General features: G+C 39.1%; 1 protein-coding gene across 3 annotated transcripts in view; it reads left to right on the top strand.

Moving 5' to 3' along the window:
* The window catches only part of LOC105479169 (membrane associated guanylate kinase, WW and PDZ domain containing 3), a 298,113-nt gene that overhangs the window by 157,783 nt on the left and 116,384 nt on the right, over positions 1–23,946 (top strand). For all 3 annotated transcript variants that reach the window (XM_011737023.3, XM_071090681.1, XM_011737024.3), the window contains exon 2: positions 6,539–6,655. In XM_011737023.3, the coding sequence (XP_011735325.2) occupies positions 6,539–6,655 (117 nt within the window). The remainder of the gene's footprint in view (positions 1–6,538; positions 6,656–23,946) is intronic.

The raw sequence follows: 23,946 nt of genomic DNA, 5'->3' as shown, positions 1-23,946 counted from the left end.
AATATGTTTTAAAATGTTAATAAGTAAAGAACAGAATTTGAGGAATTGACATATAAACTATAATTAAAACCTACTTATAAAGACTCATAGAGCTTGCTGCTTTAATGAAGAATTGAAGAAATTGGTGAAGAATTTATTTTAGTGATTTGACAGAGCCAAAATAAAATCAGTTTCATTTTTGAAAAAACACAATTTAACATAAAGTTGTAGACAGACTGTTAAAGAGTGCTGTATCAGTTAAGTGAGTACTGTCTTCTAAAATTTCATGTATTCAAGGATGGAGAGGGTCAAATGAATAGTTAAAAATACAAATTAAGGCCAGGCATGGTGGCTTACACCTGTAATCCAGCCAGCACTTTGGGAGGCCAAGGCAGGTGGATCACTTGAGCTCAGGAGTTTGACACCAGTCTGGGCAACATGACAAACCCCTGTCTCTACCAAAAATACAAAAATCAACCTGGCCTGGTGGCATGTGCCTGTGGTCCCAGCTACTTGGGAGGCTGAGGTGGGAGGACTGCTGGAGCCCCCGAGGCCGAGGTTGCAGTGAGCCGAGATCGCACCTCTTCACTCCAGCCTGGTTGACAGAGTAAGACTCCATCTAAAAAAAAAAAAAAAAAAAGCTGATTCACTTATTCTGTTTTCTAGGTACACACTAAATCTATAAAAACTAAATGAAATCTATAAACTAAATCAATAAAAAATAAACCATGGCCTTCGCCTTTAGATAGCTGACAATTTATGTTTAACAATGTATATGGTATTTTTGAACAGCTTTTGTGCCATGGAATGAATATGTTTTACTATGAAATGTATAGATACTGATTATCTAGAAAAGCATTGTAAATACTCTTTGTTTTTACAAACAAGTAGACAGTTTGATTTATTATTTCTTTTAGGGATCCTCTTCCTTGAGCCAGGGAGCCAGTCTGGCATTAGGCTAATCTCACCACTTTCATGGAGTCTTCCCTTACTGCTATAGATTTCATGAGGTAGAAGAAATAATAAGATGGACTGCTATTCTGAGTCTTGGTCTAATGGAAAAGGACTAGTTTGTAACATTGGTTGTGTGTTGACATGGTTGTATTGAACAGTTTATTGAGAAAGTCACCAAGTTGTCTTGCAGACATCATTGTAAAGAAGAGAACTGAAACATGATTATGCCCATCCTTTGCCTTTAAGGAAAACAGATATTTGCAAGATTATAGCATCTATGGGTGTGATTTGAAGACTAGAGAGTTCTAAAAGAAAAATTATTAGAAGAAATTCTTATGGGTGTACAAAATGCCCTGAACAGCTCAGGTTTCTTAAAGGATGTGCATGATTAATAGATGAAAGGAACACATAATCATCACACAGTTATACAGTGCTAAGATTTTAAGAAATAAACATTTAAGAATTTTCAAAGACCAAAATTTAAAACGAGCTGAGATGCCTCAGAGTGCACAAAGAACTTTTAAGGTTGTCTTTGGAGCAAGAGCAACAAGAGGGAAGGGATAGCTCACTGTCTGAGGAAGATATTCTTAATGTTTCTTTACAGGTAAAAATCAGACCTATACAATTCTTACTTTGCTTCTGTAATCCTGCAGTAGCAGAAATCCTTTTCCCATAGTAAAAGGTAAAACAAACAACCCGAAACAGAAGAAATTAAAAAAAATATGAGAAGATGGAGTATCATTCACTTTAAATGAATTTAAATTTTCAAGACCCAAATGAATTGCCTCCCAGGAGTTGATGGACTCAGGTATAATCTTAGGGTTGTCAGTATTTTTTTTTTTTTTTTTTTTTTTTTTTTGAGACAGAGTCTCGCTCTGTCGCCCAGGCTGGAGTGCAGTGGCCGGATCTCAGCTCACTGCAAGCTCCGCCTCCCGGGTTTACGCCATTCTCCTGCCTCAGCCTCCCAAGTAGCTGGGACTACAGGCGCCCACCACCTCGCCCGGCTAGTTTTTTTTGTATTTTTTTTTTAGTAGAGACGGGGTTTCACCGTGTTAGCCAGGATGGTCTCGATCTCCTGACCTCGTGATTCGCCCGTCTCGGCCTCCCAAAGTGCTGGGATTACAGGCTTGAGCCACCGCGCCCGGCCGGTTGTCAGTATTTTTTTATTTTTTTAACAAAATCAGTGAGAATATGGGATAAATACTTGGAGAGAGGAGAGAGACAAATGTCCCAGTTTCCGAAAAGGAATAAAGTATATTGCAAAAACCCAAGACCAGTTCCCTACTTTAAACTGTGGTAAAATTGGAAGAGATTGTAAAAAAATGAAATATTGTGTTTAGAAGAGAATGAGATGATCACTATGAATCAATATGAATTTATAAGAATAAGACATGCCAAACTGACCTCATTTTTTTTTTTTTTTTTGCTTTATTTTCAGTTTTATAATTGCTACTGAATTAGAGAATAGTAAAGACATGTTGTATCTTGACTTTAGCCAAGTGGTTGACAATGATTCCTTATCTATCCTTGTGGAAACATGATGAAATTAGATTGTAATTAGATTGATTTACAGCTGCTTGCCTGGCCATCCCCATGCCAGCATGCCCAGGGTTTAGTTAAATAATAGTTACTTTATATACTGGTTCCTCACAGAGAACTGGTGGTGAACATTAATTTGCATATATTCAGAAAGTATGGATTTGTAGTTATTAGTTTTTTTAAGGATTTGTATGTTGAAACTTGAGTACCTAGATTTATTCATATGATTGAGGTTTCTGTTAGGGACTTTTTTCCAACTGAGCTGTATTTGTAAGATATATAAATCTGTTTTTAATTTATATATGTAACCTTGACTTATAAATTACTTAAAGTCAAGGCATAATATTAACATTTAGAGCAAAGTCTGACTATGTTAAGAATGCTAACATTATGAGGAATCTTTTCTTTGTTCAGTAACAACTATATTAAGCTCACTTGGATGTTTTTCATACCTTTGAAATGTCATTCCTGTGAACTATCCCTAAATAAAAGGCAGATGTTCATATACAACTTGATAGTACAGATATACTCAGCAGTGTCTTTTTGAGTCAGTGTGTCTGTTGGCCTTCTGGTAATCCCACAGTCAGCTGCCTGTTCAAGATATTTACATATTTTTAAAAACAATACAAATTCCCTGGAATCATATCAAAGAGAGAACCATATATTTTGTCCCCTTAGGAAGTTCTTTTGGCAGTCCATGATAACTGCTACATCCAATTTTTTTTTAAATTAATTGTTACTTTTAGAGAATGTAAACCCATAGTTAACTTATTAAACTTTCATCATAATTGATATTTCTTTGATGCTTGTAATATTTTGCCTCTAGCCTCAAAAAAGTGTGATGACTTTTTTGAATACTTGCAGATGTTTACATAAAATATCACAATTATTTATTTATTTGTTTATTTTTGAGACAGAATCTCATTCTGTTGCCCAGGCTGAAGTGCAGCAGGGCGATCTCGTCTCCCTGCGACCTCTGCCTCCCAGGTTCAAGCGATTCTCCTGCCTCAGCCTCTGGAGTAGCTGGGACTACAGGCACATATCACCATATCCTGCTAATTTTTGTATTTTTAGTAGAGATAGGGTTTAACCATGTTGGCTAGGCTGGTCTCGATCTCCTGACCTCAAGTAATCCAACTGCCTCGGCCTCCCAAAGTGCTGGGACTACAGGCATGAGCACCTGGCCAAAATATCACACTTACAAAATTGTCCCTCACACTTTTCTTTGCAACTGTTCATCTCGGTGTTACATCTAGAATCCCAGTAGAAGTGAAGGGTGAAAAAAAGAGTGCAATTCCAGCCTTGGCCTCTCACTCTTAAGATCTTGTAGGCCCTTGAAAGAAGAATTGAGGCCCTGCGCGGTGACTCAAGCCTGTAATCCCAGCACTTTGGGAGGCCGAGGCGGGCGGATCATGAGGTCAGGAGATTGAGACCAACCTGGCTAACAAGGTGAAACCCATTTCTACTAAAAATACAAAAAATTAGCCGGGCGTGGTGGCAGGCGCCTGTAGTCCCACCTACTCCGGAGGCTGAGGCAGGAGAATGGGGTGAACCCAGGAGGCGGCGCTTGCAGTGAGCCGAGATCGCGCCACCACACTCCAGCCAGGGCGACAGCGTGAGACTCCGTCTCAAAAAACAAAACAAAACAAAACGAAACAAAAATTGAGTTGTTTCAATTATTTTGCCTTAAGAGACCCATTATGCTGTATTTCTGATTTTATTGTGGCTTTGTCCTTAATTATATCTAATTTAATGGTTGTTATTTTATACACTAAAATACAATCTGAGTTTTTAGCATTTTATAGTTATCTTTGTAAGTTATACCATATCTGACAGTAAAGCTTCAAATTTAAAAAAAAGGAAATCGTGAGTTAATAAAACAAAATATTGAGTCAGATTGTCTTTTTAAATTATTCATGTGTTATCTTTTATCCAAATTAAAATTGTTGTATATTTTATACAAAATATGTTGTACAGCAGATTTTTAGATATCAGAGCCTATATTATGTTATTTTTAAGTGGGGAAAAAACAATGATGCATTCTCTGTGCATTCAAAAACTCTAACCAAACTTCCCCAAGTATCACAAAACACCTTTAGGCAACTATATAATGATTTGCCAAAACTTTTTAATAACATTTACAAAGCATTTGAGACATCTCTTACCTGATTTTAAAAATACTTAATGAATTCATTATTTGGTATATTTTTGTTCAATAAGCAATGAGACTATGCAATATTGATTATAAATTAGCATTTTATTCTATCCAGTGATGAATAGTATACTGTACTATTCTGTATTATAAATTTTAAAAATGAAATAATATTATTTTTATCTAAATAATACTTGGGTTAGTGGGATCCCTAAATGCTTAATAGAAACAATCTCTGGGACCAGAGATTATTCTGTGTTCATCCTGGTAAATATCTTTCAGGTTTATTAAAATCACAAAGGCTCCCCCTTGCTCAGCATCTATTTTTGGCAAGACAAAAGAAGGATTTTTTAAGGTTTGTGTTTATTAGTTTAGGGTCTGAATATGTTTGCTGAACTTTTGACACACACTGATTTCCTGTTTATATTAACACTGTCTTGCATAGGTTATGTTCATTTATACATATGAGAAGAGCAAAAGAGGGAATTAGAAATGTAATATTGTGGAGTAATAGTTAAAAGAATAGCTGATCTATAGTATTTGGTTTATCTAACCTTGTCATAAGTATGTTGCTCTAAATAAAATAGTATACTTTAATCAACTGTTCTTATTAGTAAAATAATCTATTTTGCTTTAGCATTGATTTTTTTCTAATTATCTGAAGCCTTGTCTAATGAACAGTGGTTTGGACTACTTGGAGTTTCATTTTAAGTTCAACCCTTAGTATAAATTCATTGCTATCAGATTTCTGCAATCCTGTTTTTTCTGCTTAATATTTCTTTGAGAGCCCTTATATTTCTCTATTTATTTCCCATTTTCCCCACAAATAATAGAAAATCTTTGACTTAATTATTCACATTGTATCTAGGAGTCAAGCAAGTGGACAGAAAATGCCTGTTTAATCTAGTGATAGGCAGAAGACCCTAAGGTGGGGCCAGTTTGCCCTTTTCGAAGATCAGAAAGATGGCCAAGCATAGGTGGAGCAGTGTTTGACAGTGGGAAGAGTGACCAAATTAGGATCAGAGATGGCTGGAGCCAGAACATGTAGGGCCTTCTAGTCCCTGTTCAGGATTTTAGATTTTGATGCAAGTACAAGATATCTTGGGGGACCCTAAACAGAGTAGTAATTATCAGATTTATGTTTTAAATCTCACTCTGGCTGCTAAGTGGTGGGCGGCAGAAAGGAGACAAGAATAGATGCCGATTAGAAGGCTGGGACAGAATTCCAGATGAGGAATCAGTGGGGGCTTAGATTAGGGTGGTGGCAAAGGAAATGAAGAAAAGTCAAGTATGTCTTGGAAGTAGAACCAACAAAAGTTGCTAATGGGTTGGATCTGGATGGGTAGAATGAAAAGGAGAAATCAAGGATGATTTCTAGGTATCGAGATTGTTTTGCAAGCTGATGGTGCCTTCTACAATAGGGAAAATGTTGGGGAGGAAACATTGGGGGCAGATGGAATTAAAAGTTCTGTTTTGGCTATCTGAAACTTGAGGTGTTTATTTGACTTCCAAATATATCTGCAATATATATGGATCAGTTTGATGAGTTTAGAGCTTGGCAGAGGTAGATCAAGGATGGAGACATGATATGAATGTGGAAGTTATCATTATATAGGTAGCATTTAAAGCCATGGGACTAAATGAAATTACTCTGAATATTTTTGTCATCCTCTCTGACCTGTACCTTCTCCCTCCCTTACCATGTAAAATTATTCCCACATTATGTTGCAGGTACATATTTTAATTATAGTACCTATAAATAATTTGGTTTTATTTTCTTTTTAGTAAAATACTCTGATTCCTTTATCCTGTTCATAGCTAACTGGTTTAAGAATATTCAGTTACTAGCTTCTATATTTAAGTGAACGTCTAAAAATTATGCATTTATTTTCTGTTTTTTTGTCTTTGCTCCAGGCAAAGTCATTAATAAAGATTTGCGGCATTACCTAAGTCTTCAGTTTCAAAAAGGATCAATTGACCACAAACTGCAGCAAGTGATCAGAGATAATCTCTACTTGAGAACCATTCCATGTAAGTATGTGATGGAATAAAAGAACTGAAGCAGAAATGTCCTTTCTTAACTAATTAAACATCTATAGATAGTTTGATAGTATTTCACATGAAATTGTGAAGACTAAATTGGGAGCAAAAATGAACAAAATTGGATAAGAAGAAAAATTTTCAGAGAACTTGAGAGGTTTTGTTTTTAAAAGTAGAAAAACTGGGCCGGGTGCAGTGACTCACACCTGTAATCCCAGCACTTTTTGAGGCCAAGGCAGGTGGATCACTTGAGTTCAGGAGTTCGAGACCAGCCTGGCCAACATGGTGAAACCTCGTCTCTACTAAAAACACAAAAATTAGCCCAGTGTGGTGGCAGGCACCTGTAATCCCAGCTACTTTGAAGATTGAGGCAGGAGAATCGCTTGAACCCAGGAAGTGGAGGTTGCAGTGAGCCGAGATCATGCCACTGCACTCTAGCCTAGACGAAAGAGCAAGACTCTGCCTCAAAAAAAAAAAAAAAAAAAAAAGTATAAAGTAGAAAAACTGGAAGATTCTATATTGTGACTTTTAAAAAGTGATGACTAGGCCGGGCGCGGTGGCTCACGCCTGTAATCCCAGCACTTTGGGAGGCCGAGACGGGCGGATCACGAGGTCAGGAGATCGAGACCATCCTGGCTAACACGGTGAAACCCCGTCTCTACTAAAAAATACAAAACACTAGCCGGGCGAGGTGGCGGGTGCCTATAGTCCCAGCTACTCGGGAGGCTGAGGCAGGAGAATGGCGTGAACCCGGGGGGCGGAGCTTGCAGTGAGCTGAGATCCGGCCACTGCACTCCAGCCTGGGTGACAGAGCGAGACTCCGTCTCAAAAAAAAAAAAAAAAATAAAAATAAAAATAAAAAGTGATGACTAGAATTTAAGACTATGTAATCCAAGCACTTTGGGAGGCTGAGGTGGGCAGATCACCTGAGGTCACGAGTTTGAGACTAGCCTGGCCAACATGGTGAAACCCTGTCTCTACTAAAAACACAAAAATTAGCCAAGCATGGTGGCAGGCACCTGTAATCCCAGCTACTTGGGAGGCTGAGGCAGGAGAATCACTTGAACCCAAGAGGCAGAGGTTGCAGTGAGCCAAGATCGCGTCATTGCACTCCTGCCTGGGCGATAACAGCAAGACCCCCATCTCGAAAAAAAGAAAAAAAGGAAATCAAAAAAGAATATATATTTACATGTTGTTAACTAGATTTTATTCCTGTAAATCGATTTGTAAAGCCTTATGCAGTAAGAAGACTTTTTAGCTCCCAATGCCTTGTATACCAAGAACAAGTATTTTATTAGAACATTATTTTAAAATAATTTTAAAATCTGCCCCTTCCCCAACAAGAAAAAAATTAAAAAAAAAAAAAAAAAAAAAAAAAGAAGAAGGAAAGGAACTCTCTCTTACTTGGAATAATTTTTTTTCCCTCCCTCCCTGGCTTCCTCCCTTCCTACCTTGACTATGTAGTGGCAAAGAGCTAAGTAAAGTTGAGTTCAAAATCTTTACTCTAGAATCTTACTGGCTACTTTACTTGGGCAAGTTACTTAATGTTCCTGGTCCTCAGAAACTCTATATATAGAATTAAAATAACAAGACTCACCTCATGTAGCTGTCACTAGGATTTAAAATGAGAGCATGTATGTAAAACTGCTTGGCCTAGAGTAGGCACTCAAGTAGTGTTTGTCACCTTCTCCCATTCTAACTGGATCTCCTGCCTCTCATTTCACCTCAATTCAATCGATTTTTAAAGTGCACGTTTCTCAGCACTATAGGAAAGGGAAAAAAATTTAAAAATAAAGTGGACATCCGATTCTTGTCCATCTATAGTTTATCCTTCAAAGATTTCCACTGACAAATCAAGTTCAGACTCCTTAGCATCGCATAAAATATTTTTTGTTTTTTTTAATCTGCCTCCTTATCTATGATTTCCTCCTACAAATCTGCCTTGTAGCTGCAGATCACAACTTCTGCCTTTATTTCAATTTGTATTTGCCTGATGTGTCTTTGTCTATCTTGTTATTCTTAAAGTCTCTGAATCTCTGTTATACAAATAGTTCTGGACTTTACTCAGCCAGTGTGAAACTTTTTACATTTTTATTGATGTGATCAATATCTTTAGCCTCAATTCTGTCATGGTTTTTATATTTACCATATATAAGCCTTTTGTATGAAAATCCTTTCACTATGTAGTCATCTCTCTTTAGAAAGGTTTGTAGGGATCTTTTTTTTTAATGGTTACCTTGATACCTTTATATAATAATCTTTGTTCCTCCCTCCCTCTTTTTTTGCTTCTGTCTCTACTATGAGTAATATTTAAATTACTTAGTCATCTCTTCTTTTTCCTTCCTTCTCTCCCATCATCTGACTTGAAGTAATACCTTTTTATTCCTACCAAATATAAGGTGATCAGTAAGCTTATTCCACTTTGCATATGCTTTCGTCATTCTTACCTTATTATTATTTTTTTTTAATAGTTGGGCTGTATCTACATTGGCTAAGCAAATAGCCATTACATTACTGTAATTTCTTCCTTTATAATTATCATTTATCTTTTATTCTGTGGGTAAATACATATTTAATATAACCACCAATCCTTACGTTGTTATTTTTTCACTAATTGTAGTTGTCTAAAGCTTTTTCTTTACCCGATTTCCCAGCAAAGGCTCACAGGATCATCTTAGGATTTTGTTTGTGGCCTTTATACTTTGATGTTTGTTTGGATGGATATAAAATTTTTGACTCATTTTCTTTCCTCGACTATCTTAAATATATTAGTCAACTGTCTAACTGTTTTTGGCATAAAGCATTGCTCTTAAAGAGTTTGGTAGCAATCTAATTTTCATTTCTTTTTAAATAACTTGATATTTTTCCTGCATAGGATGTCTCATTTTTAGTTTCATAACTCTAGAGCTTCCTCTTCCGTTGTTAAAACAAGATAATAAAAATATGTACTTGTACTTTCTAAGATAGGTCTTTTTTTTTTTTTACTGCCCTCTGCCACTTTCACTTGAGTTTTTCTTTTAATTTTATTGTTCTAGTTTTGCATTTTCCTCACTGTGAGGTTTTTATCCTTGAAGGGAGCTAAAATTTATTTTGTTTCATTTCATAGGGTCCAAGCAGCTGTAGCCCTTTTAGATCTCAATAGGCCCTCTTAACTTACACACAAATTGAAGTGTCCAAAGCTCCCTCTAGGAACCTAGACACAATGCCGCATCAGTAGCAGTTAGCATACTGAAGGGTCACATCTGGTCTCTAAATATCATACTTTCCTAAAAAGTTTGAGGTCTCCTTGGAGATAGTTCTGATTCTAGGTCTGGGGCAAGGAAAGTACACGATGAGCTTTGGAGCATGTAAGTGTATCAGAAAGTACATAGTGCTTAAAAAATTATAGAGACATACCAGGAGGACATAGAAGCCACCTAAAAGGAGGCTTACTCAAAAAATCTGAGACAATTTGAGCAACAGTGTTGAAAAAAGAGAGAGGGCACTTCTATTGTCAGATATTGAGCTGTAGGTGGAATGGGACTGTAATCCCTGAGAGAAGAAGAAAGGAGACCACACACAGAGGAATCCTATAATTTCCTCAAGTTTCTACTTAAAGGCACTTTCTGGACCACAGCACAAGGAGGGAGAGCCCAGGCAGAGTACAATGGACTCTGAGTTGAAGGGACAGAAATCTGAGTTCAAGAAGCCTGAGGTATCTGGAATTTGCAGGACAGAATGTCTCAGAGGAGACAGCTATGAAGAAAAAGAGCTCAAGCAATCTGTAAAGGCACCCCCTTGACTCTGTGGCTGAATACTAAGCTGAGAATATGTGGGATGAGACTCTTCAAGGTTAAACCAAAAAATCTCTTGGAGTTGTAAGTTTAACAATTCCCAGAGCTTACCCAGGGCCAGGAGACATTTGAGTTCTAATCAGCTTGGTGGAAGAATCCCATAAGACTCCTGCCTTACTAGCAGGGCTAAAATAGCCACAGATAAAGCTCCTCTAGGCCTGCTTTAACAAAGCTTAATTAAGCAAGACCCCAAAGGATCAAGTGAATATGCATGCAACTTAACTGCTAGCAAAAAAGGAAGAAAGAAGGAAAGAAGTAAATCAACACTCTTTAAAGAAAGACATTGGCCAGGCTCAGTGGCTCACGCCTGTAATCCCAGCTGGGAGGCTGAGGCAGGCGGATCATGAGGTTAAGAGATCAAGACCATCCTGGCCTACATGGTGAAACCTCGTGCCTACTAAAAATACAAAAATTAGCTGGGCATAGTGGTGTGTGCCTGTAGTCCCAGCTACTTGGGAGGCTGAAGCAGGAGAATCGCTTGAACCCAGGAGGCGGAGGTTGCAGTGAGCCGAGATCGTGCCACTGCACTCCAGCCTGGCGACACAGTGAGACTCTGTCTCAAACAAACAAACAAACAAAAAAATAGAAAGACAACAAAATGGAAACATTGTGTAATAGAATATTCAAAATGTCCAGCATCTAATAAAAAATTACTAGACCTGCAAAAAGCAGGAAAATGTGACCCATAATCAAAAGAAAAGTCAGCTGATAGAAAAAAGAAACAGAAATGACACATGATGGCAGGACTATACCAGCAATTTTAGTTATTAGAAATATGCTCAAGGATTTAAAGAACAATATGAACATAATGAAGAGAAAAATTATATATAAATATTCATATGTGTATGTATGTGTGTGTGTGTGTATATATATATGTATATATTAATTAAGTGGAACCTTAAAAATTCACTGAATGGACTTAACAGAAGATTCAAAACTGGAGAAGAAAAGATCAGTGAACCTGAACACATAGCAATATAAACTAATGAAACTGAAGCACAGAGAAGAAAATGACTGAGAAAGTGAAAACGTTCTGTTTTTTTGAGCAACCAGATGACAATGGGGAGGGGAGAGATTTCTACTTCTGCCATGAAGTACCAGTACCATAACTAGTACTAGATTTACCCTGTTGTCATAGAAAACTAGAAATTGGATGAGGAATATGTAACAGCTGTTTTCAGACATTTAAATATAGGCAGAACAGGACTACGATGCATTTATATTTACCCATGGCAAACTATCAAGCCAAAGTGGAGGAAGGAGAAAAATTCTTAAAGAAATAGTGACTGAAATTTTTCCAAATTTGATGAAAATAATAAGCGCACAGATCAAAGAAGCTCAATAGACCCGAAACAGAAGAAACATGAAGAAAACCATATCAAAGGACATCATAATTAGATTATTAAAAACCATTGATAAAAAGAAAATGATGCTGGGCATGCTGGCATGTGCCTGTAATCTCAACTCAGCAGGAAGCTGAGGTGGGTGGATCACTTGAGCTCAGGAGTTCAAATCCAGCCTAGGCAGCATAGTGAGATCCCATCTCTAAATAAAGTGAAATAAAATAAAAATTTTTGAAAAAGAAAATGCAAAAAACAGGAAAAAAAAGATAAATTACATGCAAGGGAACAAAGAATGATTGCAGAATCCACAGAAACAGTATAAGCCAGAGTCCATCAAATAACATCTTTAACATGCTGCAAGGAAAAAAAGATGCCAACCTGGATTTCTATATACAACAAAAATATCCTTCAAAAATGAAAGAGAAATAAGGAATTTTCAGACAAACAAAAAGGTGAAAGAAGCTTTCAGCAGCAGATATTAATATTTCTTACGCTGTAAGAAATATTAAAGATTGGACAAAATGCACAAACAACAAACAAAACGAAATATTAAAGGAAATTCTTCAGGTAGAAGGGAAATGATACCAGAGCAATAGAACTGAAAGGAAAATACACAGCTTCATAATTACAGTTCAAGATTTCAACATCCCCTTTTAGTAATTAATTTTAAAATTAAGCAAAAAATCTGTAAGGTAATAGAAAACATGAACAGCATTTTCAACCAGCTTGACCTAGTTACTATTTATTAGAAGATGCCACCCAACAGCAGCAGAATGCACATGCTTTTCTGGTGTAGATGATACATTCACAAATATAGACCATATTCTGCACCACAAGGCAAGAACCGATACGTTTAAGAGGATTTAGACTTAAATCATATAAAACATGTTATCTGGCCATCATGAAATTAAATTAGAAATTATTAACGATGATGGGAGGATTGCTTGAGGCTAGGAGTTTGAGACCAGCCTGGACAACCTACCAAGACCCCATCTCTACAAAAAAAAACTTTTTAAAATGAGGCAGGCAAGATGGCATGTACCTATAGTCCTAGCTACTTGAGAGGCTGAGACGGGAGGATCCCTTGAGCCCAGGAGTTTGAGGCTGTAGTGAGCTATAATCACGTCAAGAGTGAGACCCTGTCTCTTAAAAAAAAAATAGAGAAAATACTAACAGAAAGATATTCAGAAATTAATAATTAATAACATACTTCTAAATAAACTGTGAGTTGAATAAATCACAAAGATTACAAAATATTACACATATCAACCAACAAATTGAAATGTATCAGACACAACATATGAAAATTTGTAGGATGTAGCTAGAGTAGTATTTAGATGGAAACTTACAGTATTAAATACTTATATTAGAAAATAATGAAGATTTCAAGTTAGTGATCTAAACTTCTACCTTAAGAACTTAAAAAGGAGAAAAATACTTATTTCAAGTAGAAGGAAGAAAATATAAAGAGTAGAAACCAGTGAAATAGAAAATAGAAAAAAAATCAATGAAACCCAAAGCTCATTCTTTGAGATCAATAAAAGTGATAAACCTCTAGCTAGACTGCTTAGGAAGAAATTAAACACAAATTAATGCTATCAGGAGGCTGGGTGCAGTGGCTCATGCCTGTAATCCCAGTGCTTTGGGAGGCTGAGGCAGGAGGATTGCTTGAGTCCAGGAGTTTGAGATAAGCCTGAGCAAATAGTGACTCTGTTACTACAAAGCAAAACAATATCAGGAATGAGAGAGGTGACATCACTGAAAATCCTATAGATGTTAAGTGTGTAAGTGTATGATAAATAAATTTTTTTTTTGAGACAGTCTCACTCTGTCACCCAGGTCCTGGAATTCATTGGTGTGATTATAGCTGAACTTCCATTTCTTCCATCTCCTGGGCTCAAGTTATCCTCTTGCCTCAACCTCCTTAGTTGCTGGAACTACAGATGTGTGCCACCATGCCCAGCTATTTTTTTTTTTTTTTTTTTTTTTAAGTAGAGATGAGGTCTTGCTATGTTGCCTAGGCTGATCTCAAACTCTTGAGCTCAAGTGATCCTCTGGCCTTGGCCTCCCAAAGTGTTGGAATTACAGATGTGAGACCCCATACCTGACCTAATAAGGAATATTCTGAATAACTTTATGGCAATAAACTCAACAACTTAGATAAAATGGACAAATTCTTTAGAAGACAAAAACTACCAATGCTCACTCATGAAGAAATAGGTGAGCTGAAAAACCCTCTATCTATTAAAGAAATTGAATTTTAGTTTTTAACTTTCCTATAAAGAAAACTTTAAGGGGAGAGGGTTAGGCACCATCTCTGCTGTTTGGTCGACTCAGCCATTCCAGCATGCGGGCTTCAGAGAGTCCAAAAGGTCCGGACACAACACAGTGGCTTTGCCAGATCATGGCCAGACTGCTGCTTTAAGCAGTCTGGATCACATCCTCCTCACTGGGCAGGACCTCCCAGCTGGGCCTTCCAGCCGTGCCCACTGGCACATACTCTGGACAGAGCTCTGATCTCTCCCTGGGATGGAGTGCCCCGGGGAGGGGAGGGATGCCACCTGAGTTAGATGGATGACTTAACTGTTACAGCCTACAGGCTTTGGAGAGTCCAAGTTGATGGGCAGAAGCGGTTCTCCACCAGGACACAGCTGTTTTGTTGAGGCGTGGCCAGACTGTTTCTTTAAGCCAGACTCTGATCCACTTCTTGTCTCAGCTGGTCCTCCCAGCTGGCACTTCTCAGCCAGGGCCTCCAGCCACCACCCATGTTCTATGGAACTGACAGAGCTCCAATTTCTCCCTGGGACAGAGTGCCTGAGGGGTGGGCAAGCTGCTACCTTGGCCATTTGGGCTCATCAATGGGTCCATCCTGTGGGCCTTGGAGAGCCCAGACCAATCGGGAGCTGAAGGAATCCCCAACACAAGACACCTCCTCTACCAAAAAGCAGCCACACTGATCCCATTCATCCTCACTGGGTGAGACCTCCCAACTGGGGTCTCCAGCCACCTCCTCCAGGTACATTTGGGCTGGCAATAGGTCAGTACCCACCTGGGACAGAGCTTCCAGAGGAAGGAGCAAGCTGCCATCTTTGCTGTTTTGCAGCCTTCACTAGCGATACCTCCAGGTACACGACGAACCAAAACAACTAGAGTCTGGAGGAGACCCCCAGCACACTGCAGCAGCCCTGCAGAAGAGTGGCCAGACTGTTAAAAGAAAAACAAATAAACCGAAAACAACAACAAAGAAAAACCACAAAAACCCTGTTCAAAGATCAGCAACCTCAAAGATCAAAGGTACATAAGCCTACAATGATGAGAAAGAATCAATGCAAAAAAAGCTGAAAACTCAAAAACCTAGCGTGTCCCATTTCCTCCAAATGACCACAACACCTCTCCAGCAAGGTCTCAGAAGCAGGCTGAGGCTGAGATGGCTGAAATGACAGAAGTAGGCTTCAGAAGATGGGTAATAATGAACTTCACTGAGCTAAAGGAGCACATTGTAACCCTATGCAAAGAAGCTAAGAATCATCATAGAACAATACAGGAACTGACAGCTAAAGCCATTTTAGAGAGGAACATAACTCCCTGTTAGAGCTGAAAACACACTACAAGAACTTCACAATGCAATCATAAGTATTAATAGCAGAATAAACCAAGCGGGGGAAAGAATCTAAGAGCTGGAAGATTGGCTTTCTGAATTAAGACAGGCAGACAAGAATAAAGAAAAAAGAATGAAAATGAATGAATGAAACCTCCGAGAAATAGGGGATTATATAGAGACCAAATCTACGACTGATTGGGGTACCTGAAAATGATGGGGAGAATGGAACCAAGTTGGAAAACATACTTCAGGATATCATCCAGGAGAACTTCCCCAACCTAGCAAGACAGGCCAAGCCAACATTCAAATTCAGGAAATGCAGAGAACCCCAGTAAGATACTCCATGAGAAGATAATCCTCAAGACAATTAATAATCAGATTCTTTAAGGTTAAAATGAAAGAAAAAATGTTAAGCACAGCCAGAGAGAAAGGCCAGGTCACATACAAAGGGAAGCCACCAGATAAAAACGGTGGACCTCTCAGTGGAAAGCCTGCAAGCCAGAAGAGATTGGGGCCAATAATCAACATTACCAACCCAGAATTTCATATCTGGCCAAACCAAGCTTCATAAGCAAAGGAGAATTAATATCCTTTACAGAGAAGCAAATGCTAAGGGAATTCATTACCACAGACCTGCCTTGCAAAAGCACCTGAAGGAAGCACTAAATATGAAAAGGAAAAACCATCATTACCAGCCACTACAAAAACACACTGTGGTGCACAGACCAGTGACATTATGAAGCAACCACCATAAACAAGTCTGCAAAATAACCAGCTAGCATCATGATGACAGTATCAAATCCACACATAACCATGGTGTCCTTAAATATAAATGGGCTAAATGCCCCAATTAAAAGACAAAGAATAGCAAGCTGTATAAAGAATCAAGATCCATCAATATACTGTTTTCAAGAGACCCATCTCACATGCAAAGATACACATAGGCTCAAAATAAAGGGATGGAGGAAACTTTATCAAGCCAATGGAAAAAAGCAATTCTAGTTTCAGACAAAATACAGTTTAACCAACAGACTTTAAAATAGACTTTAAACCAACAAAGATCAAAAAAGTCAAAGAAGGGCATTACATAATGGTAAAGGGTTCAATTCAACGGTAAGAGCCAACTACCCTAAATACATATGCTCCCAATACAGGAGCACCCAGATTCATAAAGTTATTTATTTATTTATTTATTTTTTTTGAGACGGAGTCTCACTCTGTCTCCCAGGCTGAAGTGCAGTGGTGCGATCTTGGCTCACTGCAGCCTCCACCTCCTGGGATCAAGCAGTTCTCCTGCCTCAGCCTAGTAACTGAGACAGTAGGTGCCCACCACCACACCTGGCTAATTTTTTGAATTTTTTTAGTAGAGACAGAGTTTCACCATGTTGGCCAGGCTGGTCTCGAATTCCTGACCTCAAGTGATCTACTCATCTCAGCCTCCCAAAGTCCCGTGATTACAGGCATTAGCCACTGTGCCTGGCCATAAAGCAAGTTCTTAGGGACCTTCAAAGTGACTTAGACTCCCACACAATAATTGTGGGAGACTTTGACACCTACTGACAATATTAGGCAGATAATTGAGACAGAAAATTAACAAAGATATTCAGGACCTGAACTCAGCTCTGGATCAAGAGGACCTGATAGATATCTACAGAACTCTCCACCCCAAAACAACAGAATATATGTTCTTCTCATCACTGCACGGTACTTACTCTAAAACTGATCACATAATAGGAAGTAAAACACTTCTCAGCAAATGCAAAAGAACTGAAATCATAACAATCTCTCAGACCACAGTGTAATCAAATTAGAAATCAAGATTAAGAAATTCACTCAAAAATTAGTTGAGTATGGTGGCACACTCCTGTAGTCCTAGCTACTCACGGGGCTGAGGCAGGAGAATCGCTTGAACCGGGAGGTGGAGGTTGCAGTGAGCTGAGATTGCACCACTGCACTCCTGTCTGAGCCACAGAGTGAGACTCCATCTAAAAAAGAAAAAGGAAGAAAGAAAAAAAGAAAAGAAGAGGAAAGAAGGAAGGAAAGAAAGAGAAAGAAAGAAGTTCACTCAAAACCACACAACTATGTGGAAATTGGACAACCTGCTCTTGAATGACTCTTGGGTAAATAATGAAATTGAGACAGAAATCAAGAAGTTCTTTGAAACCAGTGAGAAGAAAGAGACAACATATCAGAATCTCTGAGATACAGCTAAAGCAGTGTTAAGAGGAAACTTTATAGTACTAAATGCCCACATCAAAAGGCTAGAAAGATCTCAAGTTAACAACCTAACATCACAACTAAAAGACCTGGAGAACCAAGAGCAAACAAACCCCAAAGCTAGAAGAAGAAGACAAGAAATAACCAAGATCAGAGCTGAACTAAAGGAGATAGAGACATGAAAAACCCTTCAAAAAAAATCAACAAATCCAGGAGCTGGGTTTTTGAAAAAAATAATAAAATAGACTGCTAGCTAGACTAATAAAGAAGAAAAGACAGAAGATTCAAACAAACACAATCAGAAATGATAAGGGGGAATATCACCACTGACCCCTCAGAAATACAAACAACCATCAGAGAATACTATAAACACCTCTATGCAAATAAACTAGAAAATCTAGAAGAAAATGGATAAATTCCTGGACATATACACCCTCTCAAGGCTGAACCAGAAAGAAGTTGATTCCCTGAAGAGACCAATAGCCAGTTCTGAAATTGAGGCAGTAACAAATAGCCTGCCAACCAAAACAAGCCCAGGACCAGATGGATTTACAGCTGAATTCTACCAGAGGTACAACGAGGAGCTGGTACCATTTCTTCTGAAGCTATTCCAAATAATTGAAAAGGAGGGACCCCTCCCTTACTCATTTTATGAGGCCAGCATCATCCTGATACCAAAACCTGGCAGAGATACAACAAAAAAAGAAAACTTCAGGCCAGTATCCCTAATGAACATCAATGAAAAAACCCTCAGTAAAATACTGGCAAACTGAATCCAACAGCATATCAAAAAGCTCATCCACCACAATCAATTCGGCTTCATTCCCAGGATGCAAGGCTGGTTCAACATACACAAATCAATAAACATAATTCACCACATAAACAGAACTAAAGACAAAAACCACATGATTATCTCAGTAGATGCCGAAAAAGCCTTCGATAAAATCCAACAATGCTTCACATTAAAAATTCTCAATAAACTAGATATTGAAGGAACATATCTCAAAATAATAAGACCCACAGCCAATATCATACTGAATGGACAAAAGCTAGAACCATTGCCCTTGAAAACCAGCATAAGACAAGGATGCCCTCTTTCACCACTCCTATTCAATATAGTTTTGGAAGTTCTGACCAGGGCAATCAAGAAAGAGAAAGAAAGAGCATATTCACATAGGAAGAGGAAGTGAAACTATCCGTTTGCTGATGACATGATCTCCTATATTTAGAAAATTCCACCGTTTCTCCCCAAAAGCTTCTTAAACTGATAGGCAACTTCAGCAAAATCTCAGGGTACAAAATCAATGTGCAAAAATTGCTAACATTCCTATATATCAGTAACAGGCAAGCTGAGAGCCAAAATCCAGAATGAACTCCCATTCACAATTGCCACAAAAAAGAATAAAATATCTAGGAATACAGCTAACAAGAGAAGTAAATGACCTCTTCAAGAACTACAAACGACTGCTCAAAGAAATCAGAGATGATGACACAAATAAATGGAAAAACGTTCCATGCTTATGAATAGGAAGAATCAGTATCATCAAAATGGCCATACTGCCCATAGTAATTTATAGATTCAATGCTATTCCCATTAAACTATCATTGACATTCTTCACAGAATTAGGAAAAAAAAAAAACTATTTTACAATTCATTTGGAACAGAAAATCAAATGTTCTCACTTATAATTGGGAGCTGAGTGATGAGAACACATGGACACATGGTGGGGAACAACACACACTGGGGCCTGTTGGAGGGTGGGAGGAAGGACAGCATCAGTAAGAATAGCTAATGGATGCTGGGCTTAATACGTAGATGATAGGATGATCTGTGCAGCTAATTACCATGGCACACATTTATGTAACAAACCTGCACATGTACCCCTGAACTTAGAATAAAAGTTGGAGGGGGGCGGAGCAAGATGGCCGAATAGGAACAGCTCCAGTCTCCAACTCCCAGCGCGAGCGACACAGAAGACCGGTGATTTCTGCATTTTCAACTGAGGTACTGGGTTCATCTCACTGGGGAGTGCCGGACGATCGGTGCTGGTCAGCTGCTGCAGCCTGACCAGCTAGAGCTGAAGCAGGGCGAGGCATTGCCTCACCTGGGAAGCGCAAGGGGGAAGGGAATCCCTTTTCCTAGCCAGGGGAACTGAGACACACAACACCTGGAAAATCGGGTAACTCCCACCCCAATAGTGCGCTTTAAGCAAACAGGCACACCAGGAGATCATATCCCACACCTGGCCGGGAGGGTCCCACACCCACGGAGCCTCCCTCATTGCTAGCACAGCAGTCTGTGATCTACCGGCAAGGCAGCAGCGAGGCTGGGGGAGGGGCGCCCGCCATTGCTGAGGCTTAAGTAGGTAAACAAAGCTGCTGGGAAGCTCGAACTGGGTGGAGCTCACAGCAGCTCAAGGAAACCTGCCTGTCTCTGTAGACTCCACCTCTGGGGACAGGGCAATAACAAACGCAGCCGAAACCTCTGCAGACGCAAACGACTCTGTCTGACAGCTTTGAAGAGAGCAGTGGATCTCCCAACACGGAGGTTGAGATCTGAGAAGGGACAGACTCCCTGCTCAAGTGGGTCCCTGACCCCTGAGTAGCCTAACTGGGAGACATCCCCCACTAGGGGCAGTCTGACACCCCACACCTCACAGGGTGGAGTACACCCCTGAGAGGAAGCTTCCAAAGCAAGAATCAGACAGGTACAGTCGCTGTTCAGAAATATTCTATCTTCTGCAGCCTCTGCTGCTGATACCCAGGCAAACAGGGTCTGGAGTGGACCTCAAGCAATCTCCAACAGACCTACAGCTGAGGGTCCTGACTGTTAGAAGGAAAACTATCAAACAGGAAGGACACCTACACCAAAACCCCATCAGTACATCACCATCATCAAAGACCAGAGGCAGATAAAACCACAAAGATGGGGAAAAAGCAGGGCAGAAAAGCTGGAAATTCAAAAACTAAGAGCGCATCTCCCCCGGCAAAGGAGCGCAGCTCATCGCCAGCAACGGATCAAAGCTGGACAGAGAATGACTTTGACGAGATGAGAGAAGAAGGCTTCAGTCCATCAAATTTCTCAGAGCTAAAGGAGGAATTACGTACCCAGCGCAAAGAAACTAAAAATCTTGAAAAAAAAGTGGAAGAATTGATGGCTAGAGTAATTAATGCAGAGAAGGTCATAAACGAAATGAAAGAGATGAAAACCATGACACGAGAAATACGTGACAAATGCACAAGCTTCAGTAACCGACTCGATCAACTGGAAGAAAGAGTATCTGCGATGGAGGATCAAATGAATGAAATGAAGCGAGAAGAGAAACCAAAAGAAAAAAGAAGAAAAAGAAATGAACAAAGCCTGCAAGAAGTATGGGATTATGTAAAAAGACCAAATCTACGTCTGATTGGGGTGCCTGAAAGTGAGGGGGAAAATGGAACCAAGTTGGAAAACACTCTTCAGGATATCATCCAGGAGAACTTCCCCAACCTAGTAGGGCAGGCCAACATTCAAATCCAGGCCACAAAGATACTCCTCGAGAAGAGCAACTCCAAGACACATAATTGCCAGATTCACCAAAGTTGAAATGAAGGAAAAAATCTTAAGGGCAGCCAGAGAGAAAGGTCGGGTTACCCACAAAGGGAAGCCCATCAGACTAACAGCAGATCTCTCGGCAGAAACTCTCCAAGCCAGAAGAGAGTGGGGGCCAATATTCAACATTCTTAAAGAAAAGAATTTTCAACCCAGAATTTCATATCCAGCCAAACTAAGTTTCATAAGTGAAGGAGAAATAAAATCCTTTACAGATAAGCAAATGCTTAGAGATTTTGTCACCACTAGGCCTGCCTTACAAGAGACCCTGAAGGAAGCACTAAATATGGAAAGGAACAACCGGTACCAGCCATTGCAAAAACATGCCAAAATGTAAAGACCATCGAGGCTAGGAAGAAACTGCATCAACTAACGAGCAAAATAACCAGTTAATATCATAATGGCAGGATCAAGTTCACACATAACAATCTTAACCTTAAATGTAAATGGACTAAATTCTCCAATTAAAAGACACAGACTGGCAAACTGGATAAAGAGTCAAGACCCATCAGTCTGCTGTATTCAGGAGACCCATCTCACACGCAGAGACATACATAGGCTCAAAATAAAGGGATGGAGGAAGATTTACCAAGCAAATGGAGAACAAAAAAAAGCGGGGGTTGCAATACTAGTCTCTGATAAAACAGACTTTAAACCATCAAAGATCAAAAGAGACAAAGAAGGCCATTACATAATGGTAAAGGGATCAATTCAACAGGAAGAGCTAACTATCCTAAATATATATGCACCCAATACAGGAGCACCCAGATTCATCAAGCAAGTCCTTAGAGACTTACAAAGAGACTTAGACTCCCATACAATAATAATGGGAGACTTCAACACTCCACTGTCAACATTAGACAGATCAACGAGACAGAAAGTTAACAAGGATATCCAGGAATTGAACTCATCTCTGCAGCAAGCAGACCTAATAGACATCTATAGAACTCTCCACCCCAAATCAACAGAATATACATTCTTCTCAGCACCACATCGTATTTATTCCAAACTCGACCACGTAATTGGAAGTCAAGCACTCCTCAGCAAATGTACAAGAACAGAAATTATAACAAACTGTCTATCAGACCACAGTGCAATCAAACTAGAACTCAGGACTAAGAAACTCAATCAAAACCGCTCAACTACATGGAAACTGAACAACCTGCTCCTGAATGACTACTGGGTACATAACGAAATGAAGGCAGAAATAAAGATGTTCTTTGAAACCAATGAGAACAAAGATACAACATACCAGAATCTCTGGGACACATTTAAAGCAGTGTGTAGAGGGAAATTTATAGCACTAAATGCCCACAAGAGAAAGCAGGAAAGATCTAAAATTGACACTCTAACATCGCAATTAAAAGAACTAGAGAAGCAAGAGCAAACACATTCGAAAGCTAGCAGAAGGCAAGAAATAACTAAGATCAGAGCAGAACTGAAGGAGATAGAGACACAAAAAACTCTCCAAAAAAATCAGTGAATCCAGGAGTTGGTTTTTTGAAAAGATCAACAAAATTGACAGACCACTAGCAAGACTAATAAAGAAGAAAAGAGAGAAGAATCAAATCGACGCAATTAAAAATGATAAAGGGGATATCACCACCGACCCCACAGAAATACAAACTACCATCAGAGAATACTATAAACACCTCTACGCAAATAAACTGGAAAATCTAGAAGAAATGGATAACTTCCTGGACACTTACACTCTTCCAAGACTAAACGAGGAAGAAGTTGAATCCCTGAATAGACCAATAGCAGGCTCTGAAATTGAGGCAATAATTAATAACCTACCAACCAAAAAAAGTCCAGGACCAGATGGATTCACAGCTGAATTCTACCAGAGGTACAAGGAGGCGTTGGTACCATTCCTTCTGAAACTATTCCAATCAATAGAAAAAGAGGGAATCCTCCCTAACTCATTTTATGAGGCCAACATCATCCTGATACCAAAGCCTGGCAGAGACACAACAAAAAAAGAGAATTTTAGACCAATATCCCTGATGAACATCGATGCAAAAATCCTCAATAAAATACTGGCAAACCGGATTCAGCATCACATCAAAAAGCTTATCCACCATGATCAAGTGGGCTTCATCCCTGGGATGCAAGGCTGGTTCAACATTCGCAAATCAATAAACATAATCCAGCATAGAAACAGAACCAAAGACAAGAACCACATGATTATCTCAATAGATGCAGAAAAGGCTTTTGACAAAATTCAACAGCCCTTCATGCTAAAAACGCTCAATAAATTCGGTATTGATGGAACGTACCTCAAAATAATAAGAGCTATTTATGACAAACCCACAGCCAATATCATACTGAATGGGCAAAAACTGGAAAAATTCCCTTTGAAAAGTGGCACAAGACAGGGATGCCCTCTCTCACCACTCCTATTCAACATAGTGTTGGAAGTTCTGGCTAGGGCAATTAGGCAAGAGAAAGAAATCAAGGGTATTCAGTTAGGAAAAGAAGAAGTCAAACTGTCCCTGTTTGCAGATGACATGATTGTATATTTAGAAAACCCCATCGTCTCAGCCCAAAATCTCCTTAAGCTGATAAGCAACTTCAGCAAAGTCTCAGGATACACAATTAATGTGCAAAAATCACAAGCATTCTTATACACCAGTAACAGACAAACAGAGAGCCAAATCAGGAATGAACTTCCATTCACAATTGCTTCAAAGAGA

The sequence above is a fragment of the Macaca nemestrina genome, chromosome 1 (assembly GCF_043159975.1).
Source record: "Macaca nemestrina isolate mMacNem1 chromosome 1, mMacNem.hap1, whole genome shotgun sequence".
NCBI lineage: Eukaryota > Metazoa > Chordata > Mammalia > Primates > Cercopithecidae > Macaca > Macaca nemestrina.
The sequence above is the reverse complement of the archived record's forward strand: the minus strand, read 5'-3'. Positions and strand labels throughout refer to the sequence as shown.